General features: G+C 39.9%; 2 protein-coding genes across 2 annotated transcripts; both read right to left on the reverse strand.

Moving 5' to 3' along the window:
• Positions 1–1,037: 1,037 nt before the first annotated feature.
• Positions 1,038–6,068, reverse strand: pfdn5 (prefoldin 5). The gene is made up of 6 exons (XM_032514903.1): positions 5,891–6,068; positions 5,429–5,531; positions 3,854–3,885; positions 3,663–3,737; positions 3,436–3,541; positions 1,038–1,262 (listed from the first exon to the last, which is right to left on the reverse strand). Exons 1-6 carry the CDS (start codon positions 5,954–5,956, stop codon positions 1,177–1,179), a joined length of 468 nt encoding a protein of 155 aa, XP_032370794.1. The 5' UTR covers positions 5,957–6,068; the 3' UTR covers positions 1,038–1,176.
• Positions 6,069–7,226: 1,158 nt separating this feature from the next.
• espl1 (extra spindle pole bodies like 1, separase) lies at positions 7,227–22,209 on the reverse strand. The gene is given in 33 exon segments (XM_032514896.1): positions 7,227–7,454; positions 7,551–7,715; positions 7,956–8,039; positions 8,139–8,254; positions 8,368–8,472; positions 8,606–8,773; positions 8,916–9,065; positions 9,214–9,336; positions 9,638–9,684; positions 9,687–9,764; positions 10,513–10,718; positions 10,908–11,121; positions 11,534–11,665; positions 12,052–12,454; positions 12,539–13,662; positions 13,935–14,044; positions 15,002–15,158; positions 15,270–15,398; positions 15,519–15,690; positions 15,811–15,927; positions 16,018–16,152; positions 16,361–16,500; positions 16,696–16,855; positions 17,292–17,436; positions 17,623–17,865; positions 17,973–18,166; positions 18,379–18,506; positions 19,760–19,871; positions 20,017–20,118; positions 20,265–21,014; positions 21,138–21,440; positions 21,703–21,791; positions 21,962–22,209. Coding segments are annotated over 32 exon segments (6,495 nt in total). The 5' UTR covers positions 21,784–21,791; positions 21,962–22,209; the 3' UTR covers positions 7,227–7,252.
• Between the last annotated feature and the right edge of the window lie 404 nt (positions 22,210–22,613).

The following is a 22,613-nucleotide window of genomic DNA, read 5'->3' on the forward strand; positions in this document are numbered from 1 at the left end:
GTCACTATGGCTGCTGGAGCCGATTCGATGCTCTTATGAGACCTGCCTTATCTTGTAATAACGATATTGCACAAAACGTTAGTGGATGTATGCTTTAATTAATCTATATTTCACCCATTGCAAAAACGAGTTAAATATTTCTGGCGGCTCCCTGTTGACGTGTCGTTAGGTATCAACCGGTCTGGCTGGACAGTGTACAGGACAAACTTCTGTCCTTCAACAGCAGCCATATACTCTTGAGTCAACGACGGAAACTGTATAAATGTTATCTTTCCACTCTGTTCACTTTCTATTTAAATAGTTTGAAGTGATAAAAATCAGAATATTAGATTTGCTCCAATAAAATCAAAATTCATCTCATTACGTTGTTTTTCTCATCGTCACACCACGGATAGCGTGGAATAATATTGATCTTTTATCAATCAAAAAATAGAAAAACCAGTGTGAAAGGTCAATGCTAGTGTGCCTTGAACATGTAATGACCACGCCTTGATTAAAAAAAAAACTGTTTGATTAGAACTTTGAGCTGGAATTGATTTGCACAGGATCTTTTAAACACTAGTGCTGCAGACATGCGACCCCTACCTTAATTGATTTAGATTTCACATGATTACATCTCTTATTATTATTGTTTTGACGTATAAAGACTAGAGGGAGTGCTGAGAGCTCATGTAATTCCTAGTGTAGCTCCTCCCACTACTAACTTGAGCAGTCTTATTAACCAGAATCAGTGAAAACACTTGCATACTGTATGTCTCAGGGCCTTAACACTTTTGCAGAAGATACAGTTCACTTACATTCACAAACTTATGAAAAAAAGAGAAGTATTGGTAGTGAAGTGGACCCCACTGATGTATACACAATAAAAGAAAAAAAACAATGTTTTTTAAATGCACAGCGACCTCTTTAATCAGACACCCAATTAAATTGACTTAAAATCGACCAAGTACACACAATTGCTTTACTGTAACAATAGCCTACTTATACTTTACTGGTGACAAGGTTTGTGCACTTATTTCAGATAGAAAGCAAAACAATTTTTTTTCTTCAGTATTTAACATGACTTCATTAGATTAGTGGAGGTCATTTTCTTGTCCTACAGATGTGAGTTATTTGCACACAAACTTAAAAATCCCCCTTTCCCCAAACCACGAAGAGTTTTAACAGGTTTTCTCATTACGCCTTGGTGGGTCCAACCATCTGTGATGCCTGCTGGCTTTGTTGCAGTTGCTGGATCTTCACATTCATTACTTCAATCACAGCTGTAAGAAAGAACACAACGTGTAAAGTAAAGGTTTTCCACTTAACAGGTGCTCTAAGCGATGTCACACGTGTTTGTTTTTTGTGGTTGTCACATACAGCAAACATCTCTTTACTATCCGCAAGCTGCCTGTCCCCAGAACGCACTGTAAAAGTAAAACAATAAAATGCAGTCTCTATAGACAGCCCAGGGTCTACAAATGGCAACAAAACAAACTGTGCCCACCTGCACCACAAAGCATACACAAACAGAAAATACTTTGAACGTCAACAAGAAGTAACATCCCCCAACATCACTTAGAGCACCTTTAAAACATCCTAATTGAGACTTTTTCAGATTATAGTTACCATGTATTACTACAGCATATCTATTCCTTAACACATTTTCTTTGTACTGTAAAATACTACTTGTGTAATGTTAACTTAAAAGTGACATTTTTGGTTTGGTGACATTTGCGCACAGCGCCTCGAGTGATGCGTTTTATGTCACTTGCTGAGAACGGACGACAGCAGTCTTCAGCTTTGGCAATGAAGAGGACATAAAAATTACAAGATAATTACCTCTTCTGAAGAGTCCATGTTTTTTATAATACTCCATGTCCTCCTTGATTTTGATAAATGCTACTAGCAACTGTGTAGGTCAGGGGTCTTTAACGTTTTCCAGGCCAAGGACCCCCAAACTGATGGCGAGATGGAGCGGGGACCTCCTAATTATATATATTGTATAAAATTGTGTTATATCAAACTGGTCCTATAGTGCCATGTGTGCATTGATGACTGAAAGACATCTTCTGCCTCCATTTATCTGTTTACTACAGTGTGTTGAATTCATGTTAATGTGTATTTAAAGACATTTCAATTAGTGGGGGGGGATATAAAAAAAAGTCTATCAACCAAAACTTTCGCGACCCCCATGCAGTACCTCCGTGGACCCCCTAGGGGTCACGGACCCCCTGTTGAAGACCCCTGGTGTAGGTGGTGTGTGATCACCAAAAGAACACAGGATACAACTTTCATTTAATTTTCAAACCCCTATGCAAAATAACTAGTATTCATTTCTTTAAAATATGCTTTGGACTTGCCCTGACATATCCATTAAGATAAGGGACTTGTAGCATTATAATATACGGCTTTGAATGGTAAAGATGTGATGACATTTAGTGGAAAAAATTAGGAAATAGAGATATCCACACGGTTAACCTGGGTCGGAACTTCGATTAATAAGTAAATTAATCGAACTGGCAGTTTTATACATCACTGGTTATCCATTCCAGTGTTTCCCCTTTTTATTCTCAGCAGGGCACTGCCGTGAGTCAATGAACAAGGCACCTGTCTGTGGTGAGTTCACATGTCTGTAATAGCAGGACAGCTGCATACTATTTGCTAAAGTCAGTTAAACAGGTGAAGATCACAAAAACAGGCCCAGTAGTAAACGACACAGTGTTGTACTGCAGATCTGGTGTTTTTAGTGGAGCTGGACAAAGAACGTTTGGTTAAAATAGACTGGCAAGGCTGTTTTGCTCTCATTGTTGGCCGTAAAGTTAGCTGGACGTGATTGTAGCCTTGGTGTGTTTCATGTGTAGTGACTGCTTCAGACTCCTTTTCAAAAATAGCATTTTGAATACTTGTCAGTAACCAGTTATTTGGCAAGTTAGGAGGAAATTTGGCATGCAGTTAACACACTAATCATAATTTTGTTTTGATGAAAACAACTCGTGGGAGTTGCTCCTGGTGTTCAGCTCCACAGAGCTCGGGGTTCAGAATCAGCTTTCTTTGGCAGGTATGAGGAACTTTGCTTTGGATTGTATTGCTCACAATGGGCTTACTCATACAGATCAAACAATATATACACAATATAAACAGAAACAATATAGACAGGTTGTGACAATAGTGCATTTAAGAGTGCAAAGTATGCAGGAGTAAATTATAATCATGATATTTATATTAATTACGGAGCATAGTGCAAAGGATGCTGAAATAAATATTATTATGCTATTATATAAGTATTATATTAAAATATGAACAGCTCTGAAATAGAGAATGATGAAAAAATAATAAGTGGAACCAGTAAACAGACGGATTAGAGACAGTGTTGCTGGGAATTGAACCTGGCACTGTGTGTTCTCACACAGATCCCACTTTAACCCCTGCATATCTGTAAAGAATGTAGCTTACCTTGTTTCATGGCATGTTTTTCCTGAAGGGCTGGCTGAATTTTCTCTATCTGCTTTGTAAGGAAGTCTATTTTGCGTTTGAAGAACGCCTTTGTCTTTTCCACATTCTACAGAGACAAACAAATACGGAGTATAAATACACTTTACATAAGAGTGTTTTTTCATTTGAATACCTTATTTAGTAAAAGATGAAATTATTTATGGACTTTCAAATGTAAATATATTTGCCTTTTCAACATAGTATCCTGTCCCCACATCCACTAAAACATGATCCACGTCATTTAATATTCCAGGGACGTACATCTGAGAAGAAGAAATGTCAAGGACAAGTATGTATGTCTCAAGAGACCCAAAACTTCATTTAAAGCACATCACCCAAAACATGAGATGCTGGTTGTTCTACTGTAAAGTAAGGATACAGAGCTGGTGAGTGGCACGAGCAATTCTTTTCCTGTATGACAAAAGAGAGGAAGGGGGGGGGAGAGAATTCACATGACTTCAGCTGCAGATTCATAGATGTATGGGATTATTTCACAAACCAACAACATTACACCTTTAAAACCATAATGCACAGTCACAACCCATCATTTTGTGAAACACACTGGTGTGCAGCGAGGCCTTCTAAATAGTTTGTTATATAAAATGATCCTAAGCTTTGCAGAGCTTGCTAAATGTTTTCATTATCACTATTTCAACCTATTGAAGAGGGTAGCTTTTATCATAGCAAATGAAGAACCACTGTTGAGCTAAATATGTTTTTATTAACCATTTAAGTAACTCTGTTAACCCTCTGAGACCTGTGGGAGTGTCAGCGCTTTACTGTCTTTAAGAGGCTGTAGCGGGCTGGGTGCTATAGCTAGAGTGGAGACACTGGTGAAACTATAAAGGCCTGAGGCATCCATTGTTACCAACCATGTCATGCTTGCTTGTGGTAAAGGGGACTAAATAATGCTCCAAACTTAGGGTAAATTTTGGCAAGGGCAAAACTGGCATGGCCATATTCAAAGGGGTCCCTTGACCTCTCACTGCAAAATAGCTGAAGGAAAATAGATTCTACGGGTACACGAGTCTTCCCTTTACATACATGCCCCCTTTATGCTAATCCCATGCAGTTTGGGACAAAAACTATGTGTTTTTTCCTCATGCAGTATTAATGTTATACTCGTCCATTGTGCAATTATGAATTTAAATATTTCTGCAAACTGGAGTTGCGTACATTGGGTATGACTAGAAAGCTGAGATCTTGTAGATTTAATGAACCCAATTGGATTCATCTGTGATGATGTTAGTCCTCAAAGTAGTGAACTCATTGTATTAAGACCATTTTGTGTCACTGTATAAAATTACCTGTTGTGACCCTTAGGATAATCACAGCCGCATGACACTTTACAACCATGACCTAGAGACAGTATGGCTTTTCTAGGTTTATTGACAATAAGGGGACTTTTGAACAGTTTCCAAAACAGTGATCTTCACCCAGAAATTTAAGTTTTTCCTTTTTACACAAATCTCAAAATGTCAAAGGTTGTTCAAACCAAATCATAGCATGTTTTTTTTATTTTTTTTATTGGTATCTTAATATGGTATTTTGGATTTATTTTTAACAACTTTTATTAATTCTCAGGTTTTAGAATTGAATGTTAAATGTTGCACCAAATTTTATTAACAAACCTGGTATTAATCCAAAAATTGCTGAAACTTATGAGACTAAAGGAGTATAAGAATGGCATCATGTACTTCAATCATTAAGCCTGACAAAAACACAATGTTTATTACAGATTAGTGTCTATAAAAACGTGACACGCTTTTATGAGCTGCATCTCACATTAATCTTCATGTTCCTAGCCTTCAGGGGATGTACACAATTTCTATGCGGCATCTACTGTTGACCTGCTTTCACCCCTATGGATCCCTAGTCTCTCCATAAAAAGATAAAAATGGGTCTATGTGGGTTAAATGCTTGGCGGGGCACAAAGTCATACAACTTTACTCACCCTTATTGTTTTTGTTCAGGACGTTCATACTATCTTTTGCTTCAACATATTTCGTCTGGACAACTTTGAGCTGACCTATTGAAGACGTCAAGAACTCAATTTCCTGAAAAACATGTACAAAACAACCGACGTTAGAGAATCGATACACAAAGCGACCACACCTGTCTGAATCCTAAATTGCAAATAAAGAGGTCTAAACAACAAAATGTGGCCACAACGAAAATTTTCAGGATTTTTCCTTTTTCTTCTGTCGAAACACGTGAAACGGCGAGGGACAGATTCGCCAGCACGTTAACTCACCTTGCACACTGGTTGACTGGATGTACTTAATTACCGTTAGCCTCAGATGTGCTAGCTCGCTACCCCACCCTCCCGTTTTCATTTAGATTATCGCCCTCATAAAATCGAAATCTGACAACACAGTCACAATTGAAAAACGCTAGTTAAACGTTTTCACATTACCTGATCTAGTTGGGTTTTCAGTCCCTCTAACTGAGGCAGGGAGAGATCTGTGAGATTCACCGCCATGTTGGAAGCGCGATGCCAAATGACACAGACTGTGTTTGTGTTTCCGGGTGATGGAGGTGGGCTGACATTTGTCTGAAACTACGCCCCCGCGTGGACAAGACATGAAACGCACCTACTTCTTTCACTTAAGATTTTTCACTTGCATATCCATGTTAAAAAACGCTTTTAACAGGTGTTGGTGATTAAGTGGTTCTAAACGATACAAATATTTTCTCACTCCAAATGCATATCACTTGTATAAAATATACATGAATGTAAAAGTCATGATATTGAAGTTTAGTTCTCACAATAAATATAAAGAATAAATTTTGTCATTCTCAACTGAATTTACATTTTTAAAAGTTCTACCTACACTGAAAACGTAAAATGCAAATTCAGTCATCCCCATTTAATGTCCAATTGGTACTGTACAAAAGCACTAAGTGGTATAACTTCCTACGGGCCAAAATCCCAATACTTTCAAAAAGGTCAGAATTATTTGTAAATTCACGGCACAAAGTCAATTTAATTATCATTAAAGAAAAACTATGTATGAGAGGGACAATTCTTTGGTACTTTAGTTTTTGGCAGGATGTTGTTTTAAATATTAAATTTACAATTTACTGAAACTTTGAACATTAAATGTCCATATACTTTTGATATTGGTGGTTTTGATCAGTTTTTGTCCTCAAGGGCACCCCCGAATTACAGCCGACACTGATGAGCTCTAGATCAAATGTCTTAGAGCCAACTCTTAAAAACATGAAAATTTTCTTTAAAACGTTAATAATATCCATTAAGAATTATAGCTACAGCTTTTAGCTTTAAAAGGAAATATGTCACAAGGCAGGACAAAATAGTATAGTAGGAACAAGATATACACGTGTAAGATCTAAATTATCTCCTATGAACAAAAAGGTTGTGCGGTGTGAAATCAGCTACTATCATTTGGAACAAAATCAGTTTATTGTGGTTTCCCTTCAACTCTATTGTACATAAATGTGACTAAGTGAGAAGTGATTTCCACAACATAGACACTCATTTATTTAAAACATGATGTTTAATAAAACACATCAAACAGTTAATAAAAATTAGCAAGATATTTAAAAGCATTCACACCATAGTATTTATATATTTGTTTTAAAAAAAATGCTGTTAAATAATCTGGCCAAAAAACTGCAAAAACCAAGGATTAGATTTCAAGTTAAAAAAAACACAAAAAAACCACGTACTCCAGCTTGTGTGCTGAAAACACTTAAGATACTGTATAGATTGTTTACATCCGGTTTTCAGAAGAGTTTGATTTTACCAGCCCATCTACTGCAGGTGAATTGGTAAGCCATAGACTACAGGTGCAGCTCCTATGAGGTGTTTTAGGTGTGTGGCCTGACGGGAAGGGCCCATGTAACGCAGGAGAGGCGCTCCAGACCCAGCGGATAACCAGGACTCCAACAAGGCTTTAGTGAAGCGATCAATATCCCGATCTGTAACATCCCACAGATTTCCCAAGACAAATGGGCTAAGGAGAAAATATAGAAATAGAAACGTATTAATAGGACAGTATTAACGGATCCTTTTTTTTTTTTTTTAAACTGCAAGTAAAGGTATATCTCACCAGCCTGCTATGAGGTAGTTGAGGATGATTCCTTGTCCTTCCTGATGCCCGCGCACTGCCAGAGCGGCACTACTGCAACCAAAAAGCAGAGAAGCTGCTCTCATCTGCCGTTTTAGGACTACCTGGCTGTCGAGGAATCGTGCACCTGCACCGTGACCCACGTAACTAAAGAGGGACATGGACAGAGAGGATACAAAGCAAAACAGGTTATTAAATCAAAGAGCTTAATATAGGATACCCAATGTATAAAATCACCAAAATTGTTGCCTGTTGATTGAATAATCAACTACTTGTTTCAAATCTAAATCTGCTACAAACCTCTGAATGAACTTGTGTTTTTACATCTGTGTTGTAAAACCGCAACTATTTTTTCTCTCCCTATCAGCATACTTATCATAAACTCACATGTATAGATCCTTGGTAGCAACAGCTTCTTCCAGCTGACCTGAGTCAGGAGCAACTCCACACACACCGTCCCAATCTAATTGACTATAATGAGAATGTTGATGTAGTAAATAGAAGGAAAAGAGACTGGTGACAGAAAGACATACAGACAAATGAAATGCATTCAATGACTATTGGTATCACCTGCTAAACCATTCCTTGAATCGGTCTTGAGAGTTTCCCAAATTGGCATCAGCGTCCAGCACATAAAACACCTGCCTTGTATTCACACCTTGCTTCAGGATGGACTGAGAGTCTGTCTAAAAGGGAAGATTTAAATAACAGTCATAACCACCCCTGACCTTAAATACCTGGAAGTAAATAACATCTGCACCACAAGCCATATTGGCACAGTAATAAACCCTAATCTTACCTCTTTCTGAATGCATAGTCCAATTAGTGAGTGCAGAGAAGGCATCCGGCTGACAGAATGAGACCTTAAGATGGAGATACTCTCCCACGGCAGCTTCTGAAGGTACTGCAAAGAAACAGGACAGAAGGCAATACCTCATTTTAGCATTATCCCACCACTTAGGTCATTTTGGACCAAAGTCCTTCTATTTACAGATCAGACTATAGGAAATTCAGTATACAATAGATGATAAAATAACCTTGTCCAGGATGAGAACAACATGACCACGGGGCTCTTCTCTGTCAGCGAGCCGGCACACAGCTGTATGGAGAAGCTGGTCACACTTTTTGTCCCACTGTGAAGAAACTCCCATTGCAAATCTCTTAAGGGCTTCTTGGGAGAGCACAGGAGAGGCAGACAGCACAGCCTGAAACACAACAAGTCAGAAGTGATATTGGTTGTTGCATTGCTAGTCCTTTGCCAGCCTCTTTTAAAGACCAATACAGAATAAAACTGAATGCTGCTGCTAAATGTCTATGGAGCTAAAAAAATAAAACAAAAACACTTACCTTCAACATTTCCTCACTGACTGTGACTCCCTTTGCAGACAAGGACTTGCAAAGGTGCTGGGCCTGTTTGGAGAGCTCGGGATCCAATGAAAGCGGTAGAAGAAAGCTGCTCCAGCATCCCAGCAATCCCTCCATCTCCTCCAACAGCCGCTGAAAGAAAGGGTTATTTAGAAAAATTAATTTAATTTCTGTGTCCCGTTTTCTTGGCCTACATGTCTGTGTGGAAGTGTATGACTCTAAGTGAATAAGGCAGGGATTGTGAATGAAGCCTTCTGAGACTCCCCAGCTGCACCCTTACCTCAACTCGAGAATCAAGCGCCCTGCGACCCTCCCACCACTTGGCCTTCTCAGAGACACAGCTCACAAGCTTCTGCTCCACCTGAATACTATCTATCTCCTGCACCAGCCAGCTGATGGGGTGCTGCATAACACAAAGACAGAGAAAAAATTTGAATCTGGGATTTAAGTAATGAACCACAGGGAAATTCCAACTATAAAAAAGAAATTTTCCACCTCCGAGTATTTGGCAGCAGAGTACTTTTTTGTGACATAAATGCTCATTGACCCAAAGACAGCAGTCACTGTGCTCACCATTTTAGATGGATTTGGGGTATGGCTATCCTATATGACAAGATTTTAAAGTCACTGTGTCACCAAATTGCCAAAGTCTGGTTTCAGATTGTGGCTGCCATTCTGCTCATACCATAATTTCCCGTCCTTACCGGTTGTTTAGAGGTGGCGATGTGAACAGTGACGGGGTTAGATCCCTTTCAAGACGTGACAGTAGGATGCCATCACCCATCTCCCAAGGTTTTACTCCAAGCATAGACATCACACACACAGTGACCCCTGAGAGTGATGCAAAGAGAGGATATTACATAAGCATGATGCAGTTCACCTTTTGCCTTTGCTTATAAAAAATGAAAGCATCCAGAAATCTCTATTACATCAGGTTATTGACAAAACAAAAGTGCACACTCACTGCATCAGGCTCCCCTAAGTATAATTAAAGTAGCAAAAGGAATGACAAGACTAGGGCTGGGCAATATAGCAATATTATATCGATATTGAGATATGAGACTAGATATTGTCTTAGATTTTGGATATTATAATATGAGACAAGTGTGGTCTTTTCCTGGTTTTAAAGGCTGCATTACAGTAAAGTGATGTACTTTTCTGAACCTACCAGACTGTTCTAGCTGTTCTATTATTTGCTTTTCCCCCCCATTTAGACATTATTTCCATATTATTGATGATTATTTATCTAAAATCTAAGTGTGAAGATATTTTTTTGAAATAGAATCAAAACTAGATATCGCCACACTAGCAATAGTTATTTGGTCAAGAATATCGTGATATCTGATTTCCTCCCTATTGCCCAGCCCTACATATGACATACCTTTATTGTCCCCCAGCAGGGAAATTATACTAGAAGTTTGACAAACGGATCAAAACTTGCTCAAGGTAAAAATCCACTGAATTACCAGTTTCCAAAACTTTGCTATAACCTCTCATGATGCATTACTGACATGCGCAAACCACATTTTGATGGAATCCAACATGAAAATCAAGATCAAGACAGTATTTCCTATTTTACCTGAGGGAAGGTGTTGAATCTGTTGGGTAAACTCCTGACAGTGGCTCTGGGGGAAAGTAGAGGAGTCAGCAGTTGGAAAGGAGAAGATGTTCGCCAACTGCGACAGCCTCTGTTCGGGACAGTTCTTGGACTTGTTTGGACTGAGCTCATCTAGGGACAGAGTATCCATCTTGTCTGCTAGCTCATTTGATGCCTTACTCAACTTTCTGTTTGCATGACACATCAAAAGCAACATGAATTAAACAATTTAATACCGTCAATGTAAAAGAATGTTGAGCATGTCAGATATCAAAAGATGCCAAAAATGTATTGTATTTGAGATATCTTGATAAAAAGACCAGTGTTGTAAGAGGTAAATCATGACTTTACCCTATACATACAAATCATAGGCTTACTTGAGACAGCTGGCTAAATGTCTGATTGTGCGATGACGACTTGTGATGCCCAAGGACTGGGCATGCAGCACTGCTGTAGTTACGGGGTCCAGCTGTCCCGTGGTCAAGGCCAGAAGAGAACAAAGGGTTGTGTAGATGGTGGGTGAGGGGAAGTGCTGAAGGGCCAACAAGGCTGAGCGGAGCAATGACTCAACATCCTCCAGAGAGAGATTGTCTGAGAAAAAGAAAGAAATTACAGATGCAACTGTACGGAGCGCTAATAAGGTGGAAGAGCTGCCATTAAGACTTTAAAGGGTGTTTACATCTTTGTTAGTTTTAGGTAGCGTAGCCCTTATTAGACATTATAGGGTGCATTTTTTACAATACCACTCAGACGTTTGGACACACTCTCTCATTCATTTGAATGGGGAGTGTGTCCAAACATTTGACTGGTACTGTGTGTCACAATGCTGTAGATGAAGTTTATAATCAATTCTTGCTTTCCCCTACACATACTGAACATTTTAAAGTATTATAGATTATTTTAGTTTTTTGTAAAACCATTGCAGCCAAATTTATCATATCTCATTATGATAATGAAAGGACAGAACTGAAGAAAAAAAGAACCGAACTGTGTAAAGCCTCACCTGACCTGATGTCTGAATGAGAGAGGTGGGTTTGTGGACCTTCACTCAGATGGCTTCTGCTTCTCAGTTCAAACAAGTCATCTCGCTCCAGATCACAACATATGTCCCTCCGCAACACTTCAAAATCTATATCTAGAGAGTCACACAGGAGATTAGAGCTCTGGCCTTTACATAAATCTTAAATACTTTGATGACTATTATTGCAATTACTTGTCTTGCCATTTCCTAGCATTCTGCACATCTTACATATTGTCTGGTTTTGTTATGTAGTGCCCAAAAGGTTTCCCTCAAGTTTAGAGTTTATATTCTACATTTAAAGCCATGATCTGTGTAGAGTTTCAAAAATGTAAGAGCTGGGAAGAATATTGGGGTTTCACGGGCATCATCACTACATTTATAATTACATTATTCAATATGTAATATTGTGTGCATGTTAATTTGTACAAATTCCAGATAGGCATAAGACAGTTATATTTCCTAATTAATGGGAAGTTTTACCATGTGCACAAAATACACACCATATTTACTTGCGTGAGTGTCTTCAGCCTCAGTGTCTGATGTCCTGAGCTGCTCAATGCTTATGTCCAGAACTTCAGTAAATTCCTCCTCAATGGTCCTCATCTTGTCTGGCTCCTCCACTGAATCTGCCTCTGCACTGGACAGCTCCCTTCTGGTTCTTCCTCTTCTTGTTGAGGCAGACTGACAGATGTCGTCCTCAGAAGAAGTTGACCGAGGCAGTGCAGTGGTCTTCTTACCCCTAGCCTGCCTCTTTGGTGGGGCCCTCTCTGCAGGTGGATCTGGGGCTGATTTATTGCTCTGGGCCGCTCTTCTTGTGGTGGTTCGCTTTTTAGGGACATCCGTTTTTTCTTTGGACTTTGCCTGGGTGTTGGCTTCTGTGTCACTCTCATCACTAAACTCCATCTGTATTGAAAAATTAGAAAGATATTTCATAAAAAAACTGTATATTTTTTGCAACAATAAAACTTAATTACAGTAGCTGCCTACCTTGAAAACAGTTTTTTTTGTGCGTCTGGGGGCAGCAGGCACAGGTTGAACTGGCGACAACTCTTCATACACCTGAAACTGTAGTTTAGAGGCAGTTTTTGGTGCTTTCTGCACTGAGGCACAGGCTTTCACCTTTTGAATAGGAGTACAGGCCAAAGTAGCTACTGCTGTGTTAAAGTCAAAATGGCTCCGCTGCCCAACAGATGGCTTAGACTTTACCATTACTGGTGTCATGGGAACTAGTCCCTTTTCTTTGTTTGTGGAGCTTGTCACCTCAATCCTGGGCTTAACGACCTTGACCTTCTTTGCCTCCTTGGTTTTGTGAGGCACATCTGGGTTTTTAATGGACTCTTTAGGGTTCCTAAGCAAGGATGCACGAGGCACCGCTTTATGTTCTAATTTGAGCTCTTTTGGTGCATTCCAAGTCCATGCATTTGAGAAGAGCTCCTCTGGGGCGCAGCCCTTTTTCTCAGCCAAGGCAACCAGTGACACAATGGCTTTAGTTGCCATTAGGCCTGCTTTCACAGGTCTTAGCACAGGAGAGGGTGTGGCATTAACAAAAGCCAAGCCAGCTTCGAGTACTCTCCAAATACCACAGACCTTGTATAGCCTTGGTTCCAGACCAGACAGGGCCATGCGAAGGTACACACGACCCACCACGTCCTGCATCAGAGAGGGCTTAAAGGAGCTTTGGGCCAGGCCGCAGGGAGAGAAGAGTTTTGCCAATTTTGTACCAAGTTTGGCAGCGACACTCTTACAGCGAGCTAATGTTGCTGATTGAAGTTTCAAACTGACATTGGCTTCATTGGGATCCAGCTGGAGAACTAGATCAGCCTGTGTAGCTGCCCAGCGAGCAGTGGCACGGCCCAGGCAGGGTTCAGAGCAACAGGAGCACTGGCAGTCAGATTCATGCGCCAGGGATGAGAGCCAGCGGCGAGGCTGGGCTTTGAGAGGTGGGGAGCTGGCCAGATCCCTCACTACAAGCTCTTTGCCAATCCACCTAGTTTTCAGGAAGCCATTAAGATCATCCTCCAAGGCAGGAAGGGGTGACTGAGATTTCTGCGCTGGGCGACCTTTCCTAGGTTTGATCTTCACTTCAGTCTTCTGCACTTGATCCGAAAAATCTGAGGAAGAGAAATAAAGTAGTACATTTTGCAGTTCAAGGAAACGGACATGCTACTGTACATTAGACAATAGTCTTAACACATAAAACAGAAACTGTAATATAACATTGTGTGTTTGTGTTTATTTCATGTGTTATGTACAATTTTCTTGGATTTAAATTTGACAACACGTACACACTTAAATACAACAACAATTTGATCAAAAATCACAATTTGACTAAAAGTCAAACAATGACAATATTTGAACTGGTGGAACTTTGTATTCAACAGACCTGTACAGAGATCCAGAAGGTGTCTGACTTTGTCTAAATCAAGTCCACTTTCCTCTCTCTCCCCCTGAAGCAGCTCCAACTCAGCTTTCATCACCAGCAGTTCAGCGCATCTAAAACGATGACAATAAATGAGTAAGTTTGTAAGGGCTGCACAATTACAATTTTATCAAAATATGGACTAGCGCAATATCCAAATCGCAGAGGGGTGCAATATTTGTTAAAAGGCAAAATGTGTCTCAAACCATTCTGAATGAAATATTGTGGTGCTGCAGAAACGTCCCGGCCTACAAATCCTATCCTACAGAAAACATCTGTTTGGTAAAGAAACCTCACAAAAATCTCACTATGAATCAATCATTTTACAAGATTTAATATTAGTCACTGAAAATGAGAATGATACAAACATAATTCCCTTCAATATTGTGAATCATATTGCATTTGCAATATCAGTCAAAATAATCGCAATTGAATATTTTTCTCATATCGTGCAGCCCTAGTTGTAATGTGACCATTAGCCATTATGTATTGTGCTGCATATCTATATTGTGCTGTGTTCTAGGGATATTATATGTAAAGTATTAGAAATATGTTCTAGAACAAAACCTTGATATACAGGTTTTAAATAAAGCAGTCCAGCAACACCACCACCACCAAGGACACCCTAATGAGAGTTTAATCAGCACCTACATGAAAGTCCTCTATACAATCCATAAGAAGCTTCTAATAATCAGGATGTATTAAAGGGATGCTAATTTTATTGGATTGCAGTGGACTGTACAAGGTTATAGGATGAACTATAACATTTAGTCTTTTGTAATCAATTCAATCAAGAGAACTATACTGTATAGATTGTATTTTACTGGTTCAAAGTGTCCCTAGTACAATATTCAGGTCCAATAATTATATACTTAAAACACTATATCAAGCTTATAGCATGCACAAAAAATAAGTTCACATAGTTTACTGCAGAAGACATTTAAGAACAGCCAGTACAAGCTGGTAAGATATCTATTGGACCCTGCTTCTCCATTTTACAATTTAACCCACCACCATGCACATGTACATACTGGCTGAGTGCTTGCAGCTTGGTGGCCAGTTTGAGAGCTTCTAGACATTGCAGCCTGGCATCGTTGATGGCCCCACAGTTGCTCCTCACAGCCACCACCTTTATTGAGCAATTTAACAGCTCTGAGAGCAGCTGCCACTTCAGCACCAAGTTATCTCCTGCTCACAGATCAAGGGAGAAAATCAACATGGCAGACAGCACTAAAACAACATACACATGTCTGAGCTTTTTCATGCATTGTCAGTCCAGTCAGTGTGACGCAAATGTACCTTGATCGACGAAGCGCATGTCTGAGTTGCTGCCGTTAGTCCCATATAGGCCCTTCCCCACTAAAGTGATCAGCAGGCTGCAGAGAAGCTTCAGACTTTCATACAGGGCAGTGTCCGGGCTATTTATACCTGAGACACAATCATAGGTCCTTAGTTAAAGCTGCAAACCTCTCCTCTGTATTCTCACAACACAAAATGAAAATAGAAAAACATCTGGTTATATTAAGTGTATAAAACGCTTTAGCTAACCATGCTGTGTGATATGGCTTCGCTGGGCTTGCGACAGTGCAGCAGTGTCCAAACTCAGATAGGAGCTGTAGGTCTGGAGCACCTGAGCACGCAGCAGGTACCAGCGCTTTGACTGCCTCGGCTCATTCACTTCTTTAAGCACTTCACACAAATAAGGTACTCCACGATCCACCTGACATGTGGTCAAACAGGACATATGGTCAAGTTGATAAAACCACTGACTCCAGCCAAAAACAAAACCAAACAATGCAATAATATGAGAAATACTGGTAGCGTAGTATATGTTACCTACCTGTCCGGTGCTGTAGCAGTACTGAGCTTTCAACAGAATGGCCAGTATAGAGAGAGAAGAAGGTCCATCAGCAGTGGTAAGAGAGGTGAGGAACTTTTCTGCTTGCTCTAGCTGGGACTAACAAAATAGCACAATAAACAAAGTGGGATAGAGTACATAACGAGAGATATTGTATGTTTGCTAAAGATAATTACAAAACTGTATTACCAAAGCCAGTTCAGGGGTGCCCATATCCAGAAGGATACTGGCTGTTTGACAGAGGGAGGTGGCACATCCATGGGCATCGGCAAATTGACGTGAAAGTCCAATCGCAAGTTGGTAAGCTTCCAAAGCCTTTAGAGGCTACATAAGAGAATGAATAATTTGATAAATACAAAGATAATGTAATTACCAATGTTGTGAACACTAGTTTTAACAACCTAACCCAAGAATACACCATGAAATACCTCTTAAACACCCACGTCTTTCTTACAGCACAACTTTATATTTTTGTTTTATAAAAACAACCAAAGGAGACTCCGATGATTGATTTTGACCACTTCTGTGTTACCTTTCCCATAAGTTTAAAGAGAGCCGCAGTCACAGCGATTGAGCTACAGGTCTGTTTTGGGTTTCTGACAGAGGGCAGGACTTGACTCTGCAGAAGAGAGGACCACTCATCCAATGCTCTTTCCAAAGGCTTACACAACTCTAAAAACGGAAATAAAACAAAACATTTATTATATAAATCTCTCACAGAGACAACAAGTGATGAACAATTATGCATATTTGATTAGACCCACCAATAGTATTTAGCAGAGATGCAGAATATGGTATAGTATCTAATCATCATATCATACTGGTGTCTACAGAAGGATGATTGAGGATATGAAAAAGTGTTCTTACTGTTCTCTGCAGCCAGGTTGAAATACAGGAATTCAGAGACCAGGGTGCTGTCTTGTGTCTTTTGCTTGTCTTCATAATCAAAATCATTGGTTCCTATGGGACTGGTCGCACACTGTGTCTGCTCACGCAACTCTCGCAGTTTTTTGTCCCTTTCAATGGCCTGGACAAAACCACACGAGCATCATTAATTAATCACAAGACAGTTAATCTGGATCAACGACAGTACATTTCCAGGATAATAAATGCCAATAACCCAGAGCGTATTTTTTTCTCCAACTCTGGCATGATGTGTGGAAGAGCCAGACCTTACTCCACTGAGCTGTGGAGATGGGTCTGGCAATGCAAGACTAAGACACTTGGTCAGTATATTAAATACACTAAGACTAACATCCAATTGTCAATTACCAGTTATACAATAGATTACATTGTCAATCCTTACAGAATTTATATCTAAGAAAAACCATGGATAGTAGCATGCTGTTACTAATTTGAGTTACACCCTTATTTTTTGACAGAAAATTAATTTAAACACTGACACTTTAAAAATAGTTCAAAAAATATGCACATCATATCCTGACAGAGCCAATAGAGCTCACCTCCTGAAGATTCTTCTCAAGAGTGCAGATGTAGAGCCAAAGTAAAGCATGGGCCTTGTCATCCTTCAGTCTGTCAGCATTCTCTTGAGTCACTGGTTCATTTTCAAGTAGCCGTAAAGCTTCATGGGTAAAATCAACTGCAGTACTGTGTAGTTACAAATGAACACAATGAATAATGACACAATAGGCTGCTGCCCATGTTGGCCTAGTGGGGCTTCAGACTAACAATTTCAATTGTTGGCCCCGGTGAAAACAACTTTTTCATGCACACAATTTGGTTGAACACAAAACAGTGCATTTCATTAGAAATTTTGTAAATAAAAACTCCTACCAGTCTGTCTGTTCACTGAAATCCTGGTAACACACAACTTGGGCCATTTCACAGAGGTAGACCGCACGTAGATGAGGGTGGGAGCTCTCCTCATGGCAGATGTCCAACAGATCACAGAGTGTGTTGTAACGCTCCTGGGCCGTATCTCCTGCCACCTCCTTATAGGCATGCAGCTCTTCCTCCAAAAGGCAAAGCATTACTTGCTCATCTGGGACGTCGGGACCAAAACCGTCACATAATGTCCTGTTGCAGGATGGACAGTTGTAAGTTTCTTTTCCAATAATGCTCCATGAATTGCATTCTGGGAACTTCAATGCTGTCAAACAACAAAAATTATAATGTGTTTGTACCTAAGACGGATGTCTTCTTCAGAGTTACGAGCGGCATCAATCTTCGTTTTCACCCACAGAGAAACTGGTTCAGTCATATGAGTTGTGATTTTGTCCCCCAGAGCTTTCAACCACAGGATTACCCAGTCCAACGCTCGCTCCAGTTGTCCAGCCCGCCGAGACGTCTGCACAGCCAGCATGAAGGGTCGGCTCAACTAAGGAGTCAAAAACCATGTTAAAAAAAATACAGATGATAGACAATTTATACTATATTAAGACAATTTTCCCGCAGGATCACTTAGGTTTGCTCTTATCTATCACAACCTATAATTCAGGAGACAAGACAGGATTTATGGCATTTATTAAGACAGAGACAAAGTGATGCATGATCAAACAAAACTCAAAAACAAACTTTTAAAGAGCTTACCCTATCGACAGTGAGCGAGATGGGGCAATTCTTGCATAAATCCCTGCAGAGGATCTCAACTAGTGTGAAGGCCTGGTCATAGAGACGCCGGTTGTAAAATCCACAAGCTAAGTTGCTCACAGCAACCACTGCAAGACACAAGGTAATCATAAGGTGAACAACATGTTATACAATATATTTCTTACATATTTAGTGTCTATTGCAATTTAGCATTTCAGAACCACTCAAGGGACCTGACCTCGGATCACAAGTGGACAGCTCTAGATAAGCGTGTTCCCACCTGGCAGTAGAACGTGTCTCTAAATGCACCCTGAGGGAACACTTGAGATCGGATTCACTACCCTGCTCTATATACATAAACAGGTACACAATTTCTGTTTCCCATGGTTGTGCGTATGTTTAAAAATGTCAGTTGTTACTCTCACATAAATCATACATTAGAAACGTGCAATGACTTGAAAAGTCTGTGTGCCGACATAAGGAAGACAACAGCAGGAAAAAAAACGTTTAAAAGTCTGTGTTCATCTCTTAGTAAGTTTGTAGCTTTTAACTGAATCTGTGGTATGAAGTTTAGTTTCTATATTATATCTGCTTTATTTAACTTTTATGTTGGCTTACAGGAGTCGTGTAATATTACTGCTGATGAGGAGCCTACATTTCCTGATTTTGGCGCTTCCTAAAAAAAGCAATAAAATAAAATAATGGGGGCCTTTTTTGTATAGAACTTACAGTAAATGACTTACAGACTAATGAAAAACAAAAGGAGATAGCGTAACAGCAGGAATATCTTTAGTAATAGCCTAGAAATTGGTGAATTCAGGGATGTTTTATGAAACTAAATACATTGTTGTTCTATACCGGAGGCTGCATTTTTAAATCAACAGCGCTGCAGAGAGCTCCAGGCAGCCGGGGATATAAGAGCAGGCAGCACCAGAACAAAAACACGACACATCACTAACAGTATGATAATAACATCAAAAACACTTGATTCAGTGGTTTCTGTGACATGAGAAATACTTTTGCTCACTTTACTTAGAGCTATCCACTTGTGATCCGATCACTCAGATCGGATATTACAACGGTCAAAAAAGGGGTAATAGTTATGGTAAATTACTGGATTACCATTCAGGCACCACTAGTAATTTTCACTATCCACACATGCAACCACATTTAGGAAAACTTGCCATGGCATTGGGGAAAGGGGCAACCCAATAGTGTTTATCCCTGCTTGTATTCACAGCAAAGCAATAGCAGCATTTTCCATGGAATGCTACTAGTTCCTGGGGTGTTAAAGTGGTGAGACAGATCTCCCTGTCCCTGTTTCAAGGAAAGACTGCATGTGTGAAAGGGGCTTTAGAAATATAGAATTTAATCATTTCACCTGCTTTGACGAGAAGGTTTTCACTTGACAGTTTTCGCAGTTCAGTCATCATCAGTCCAGCTGTGGATTGGCAGTACAGCAGCACTCTGTCCAGTGTGTCACTGTTCTCCAGCTGTGAACAAATACCAATCAGTGGCAGTACTCAACCTAAATCAAAGGACAATTGGAACGGCAGCAACATGTAACTTTCGTCAATTGTATTTAAAGTTTTGTCATTGCTATCATCATAAAACTGGATATTACAGAAGTAGCCTCACCTGTGATGAAAGCATGCTCTCATAAGCAAACACAAAGCCTTGGTAAATACTGAAGCAAAGGGCCTGTTGCAGTCTGCTGCCTTCAACCAAGCCTTTTGAATTCTGTAAATAAAGCAGATTATTAATCTGTATAAATTCTCCGCAGGTAAAATGTATTTACCTCTAGACTGAGAGAAACCCAACAGTACTATAGTTTTATAGATTTCCCTCTAGCACACTCAAAAATAAAAAAAAATAACTACACTCACCGTCTTCAGCATCTTTAATATCCATTCTTGATGCTCCTCAAGAAAAGAAAACCAAGCCAGGAGCACAGCTCCACTTAATCCCATGCTGTGGCCACTTTCAACAGCCCACACAACTAGTCCACAACCTTCCAGGAGTGCATGAGCTTGTCTGTCTCCCAAGTCAGCTGAAAGAGACCTCAAGGCCCTGGCACACTCTGTCAAAGCCTGGCCACTATCCCCGCCGGCTTTCATTGTAGAATTAATCTTTATTGCCCATTTGCCGAGCACCACAGCTGTACACTGTGCAGCACAGTCAACCACCTTGCTCTCAAAATCATTTAAGAAGGTGGAGGCCAGATCATGGTGGCCAGCCTTACAAAGTACCTTCACCATCACCAGAACTATTTCAGAAAGCGTATATGAACTTGATGTCTCAGTAGATAGCTTAGATCCGTCCCCCTTACAGCCTCGACTGCCCGTCCAGCATCTGCTGAAAAGTGTGTTTATTTCCTGGAGAAGAAAAGAAGCATCGTCCTTGGTTACCACTTTACAGCTACTCTCAAATTCAGCGATTGCATCCTCTGTGTATACAGGGGCTTTGGAGAACGAGGAGGTTGCATTTTCGGTGTCCAACAACAGGAGGAAGCTCAGAGCTTGCATTTGGTAGTGAAGTTTGTCGCGGGGATTAAGGATGTTCCTCTCTTTGGTAGCAGATAGTCCGTTCCAGAGCACTGAGAAACAGCTCCGCACAAGAACACAGAAGTCCTCAGCCTGTGAACCATACAACAGTGGTACTTTGTTAATGTCTCTTAAAAAGCTGATGCAGTGCATATGTGGAATATAAAACATGTAAGTAACAGAAATAACTAATCTCTGTAAAAACAGAATACATACCTGTTGGGCGGGGGTAAGCCTGCTGTAAAGCAACCCAGCTATTTGGCTACATAGACTGTGGGCTTCTAGGGAGCTTAGCTTCTTGACAATATGGAAAATTATCTTTTCCATGTACAGTGGACTGCTCTGAGCAACAAGTGCTGCAGAAATATCATAGCCCTGAAGGGAAAGCTTCACCAGCTGGACTAACTGACTGACATGGTCAAAATTTGTGGCTCCAACTCCAAGTTGATGGTTACAGGCTCTGATGACCCTGTCACACAGTGTGCGAGCCTGAAGGCCTGGTCGACTCTTTACATAACTCTGAAAAATAAAAAGCCAGGTTTAAATTCACTTTTATAAGTGGCATTTCTAGTTTATTTTAATAGTTTTTTTATTTTAACGTATATTGTTACACAAAAGCATGCCTAACAACAAATGGAACTGCTCATTTAGAGGCATTTAATTCTGCGTGTATGTTTAAAAGTCAGTGCTTTAAACAGATCCTCTTAAAACTAGTAAAATCATAACTTTCAACTTTAGTAATACGAGTGGTTCAGTTTATGAAAATCATGATTATGCTAACCTCTAGTTCTTGAAGTAAAAGCTCCGTTTCTTTCACAGAAGCAGTCCGCTTGATGTATTCGTCCACTTTCAAACACTTCATGTCCGCAGCTGTAGAAAAGACGTTATTTAAGAGAAACATTGAGTCATGTTGAATTTTGAACGTGGATAAAGCGAGGACCTTAGCTTAACGTTAGTTAACGTTAGCGTCAACGTTAAAATCACGCGGTACAACTAACGTTAACGTCTGCTTGCTTAACCAAGAGTAAACTGTGACTTACTTCAAGCGAGAACCTCTGTAGCAACACTTTTAGTCGAAGGAAAATCAGATAAAAAGCAGACTTGCTGTCCACAATAACATAGCTAACTAAGTAGCGCTACGACTAGCTGCTGCTTAACTTTCGTAAGGTTGAAGATTCATATCATTCAAATCCTCAACAATCATGGAAACTGCGTCCCCCGCGCACTATTTTTGAAAGGTTTTTGCTAACCAATTCGAATGTCCATCCGCTTTTATCCGGAAATACAATGACTTGTGGGTATCGTAGTTTCAGCATGCTCAAACCGCTGACAGAGTGTATAAAAGAAACATAAAGAAAACCAATTTACATCAAATAATTTTCCTGTCCATCCAGTTGAGGCAGACATTAAATGTTTGTTAGGGTTTATGAGATATACTAAAATGAATTAGAACAAGCAGGGGTAGTCTACGTTTTGAAGGTGAACGACCCCATGGTATAATATTGAGTTGCACATGAAACAGGGTCTACGATGACGTGTAGGGTGGCTAAAGCCTTTACACATACATTATTAAAATAATAATTGTTGACATATTTATATATTTAAACATCATGTTTTGTAGTTAAACACACGTCCTTAAGCTTAACTGTGTGTGGATTGGCTACCTTACCTATAGACCAGTAAACCAATTAC

The sequence above is a fragment of the Etheostoma spectabile genome, chromosome 4, assembly GCF_008692095.1.
Source record: "Etheostoma spectabile isolate EspeVRDwgs_2016 chromosome 4, UIUC_Espe_1.0, whole genome shotgun sequence".
NCBI lineage: Eukaryota > Metazoa > Chordata > Actinopteri > Perciformes > Percidae > Etheostoma > Etheostoma spectabile.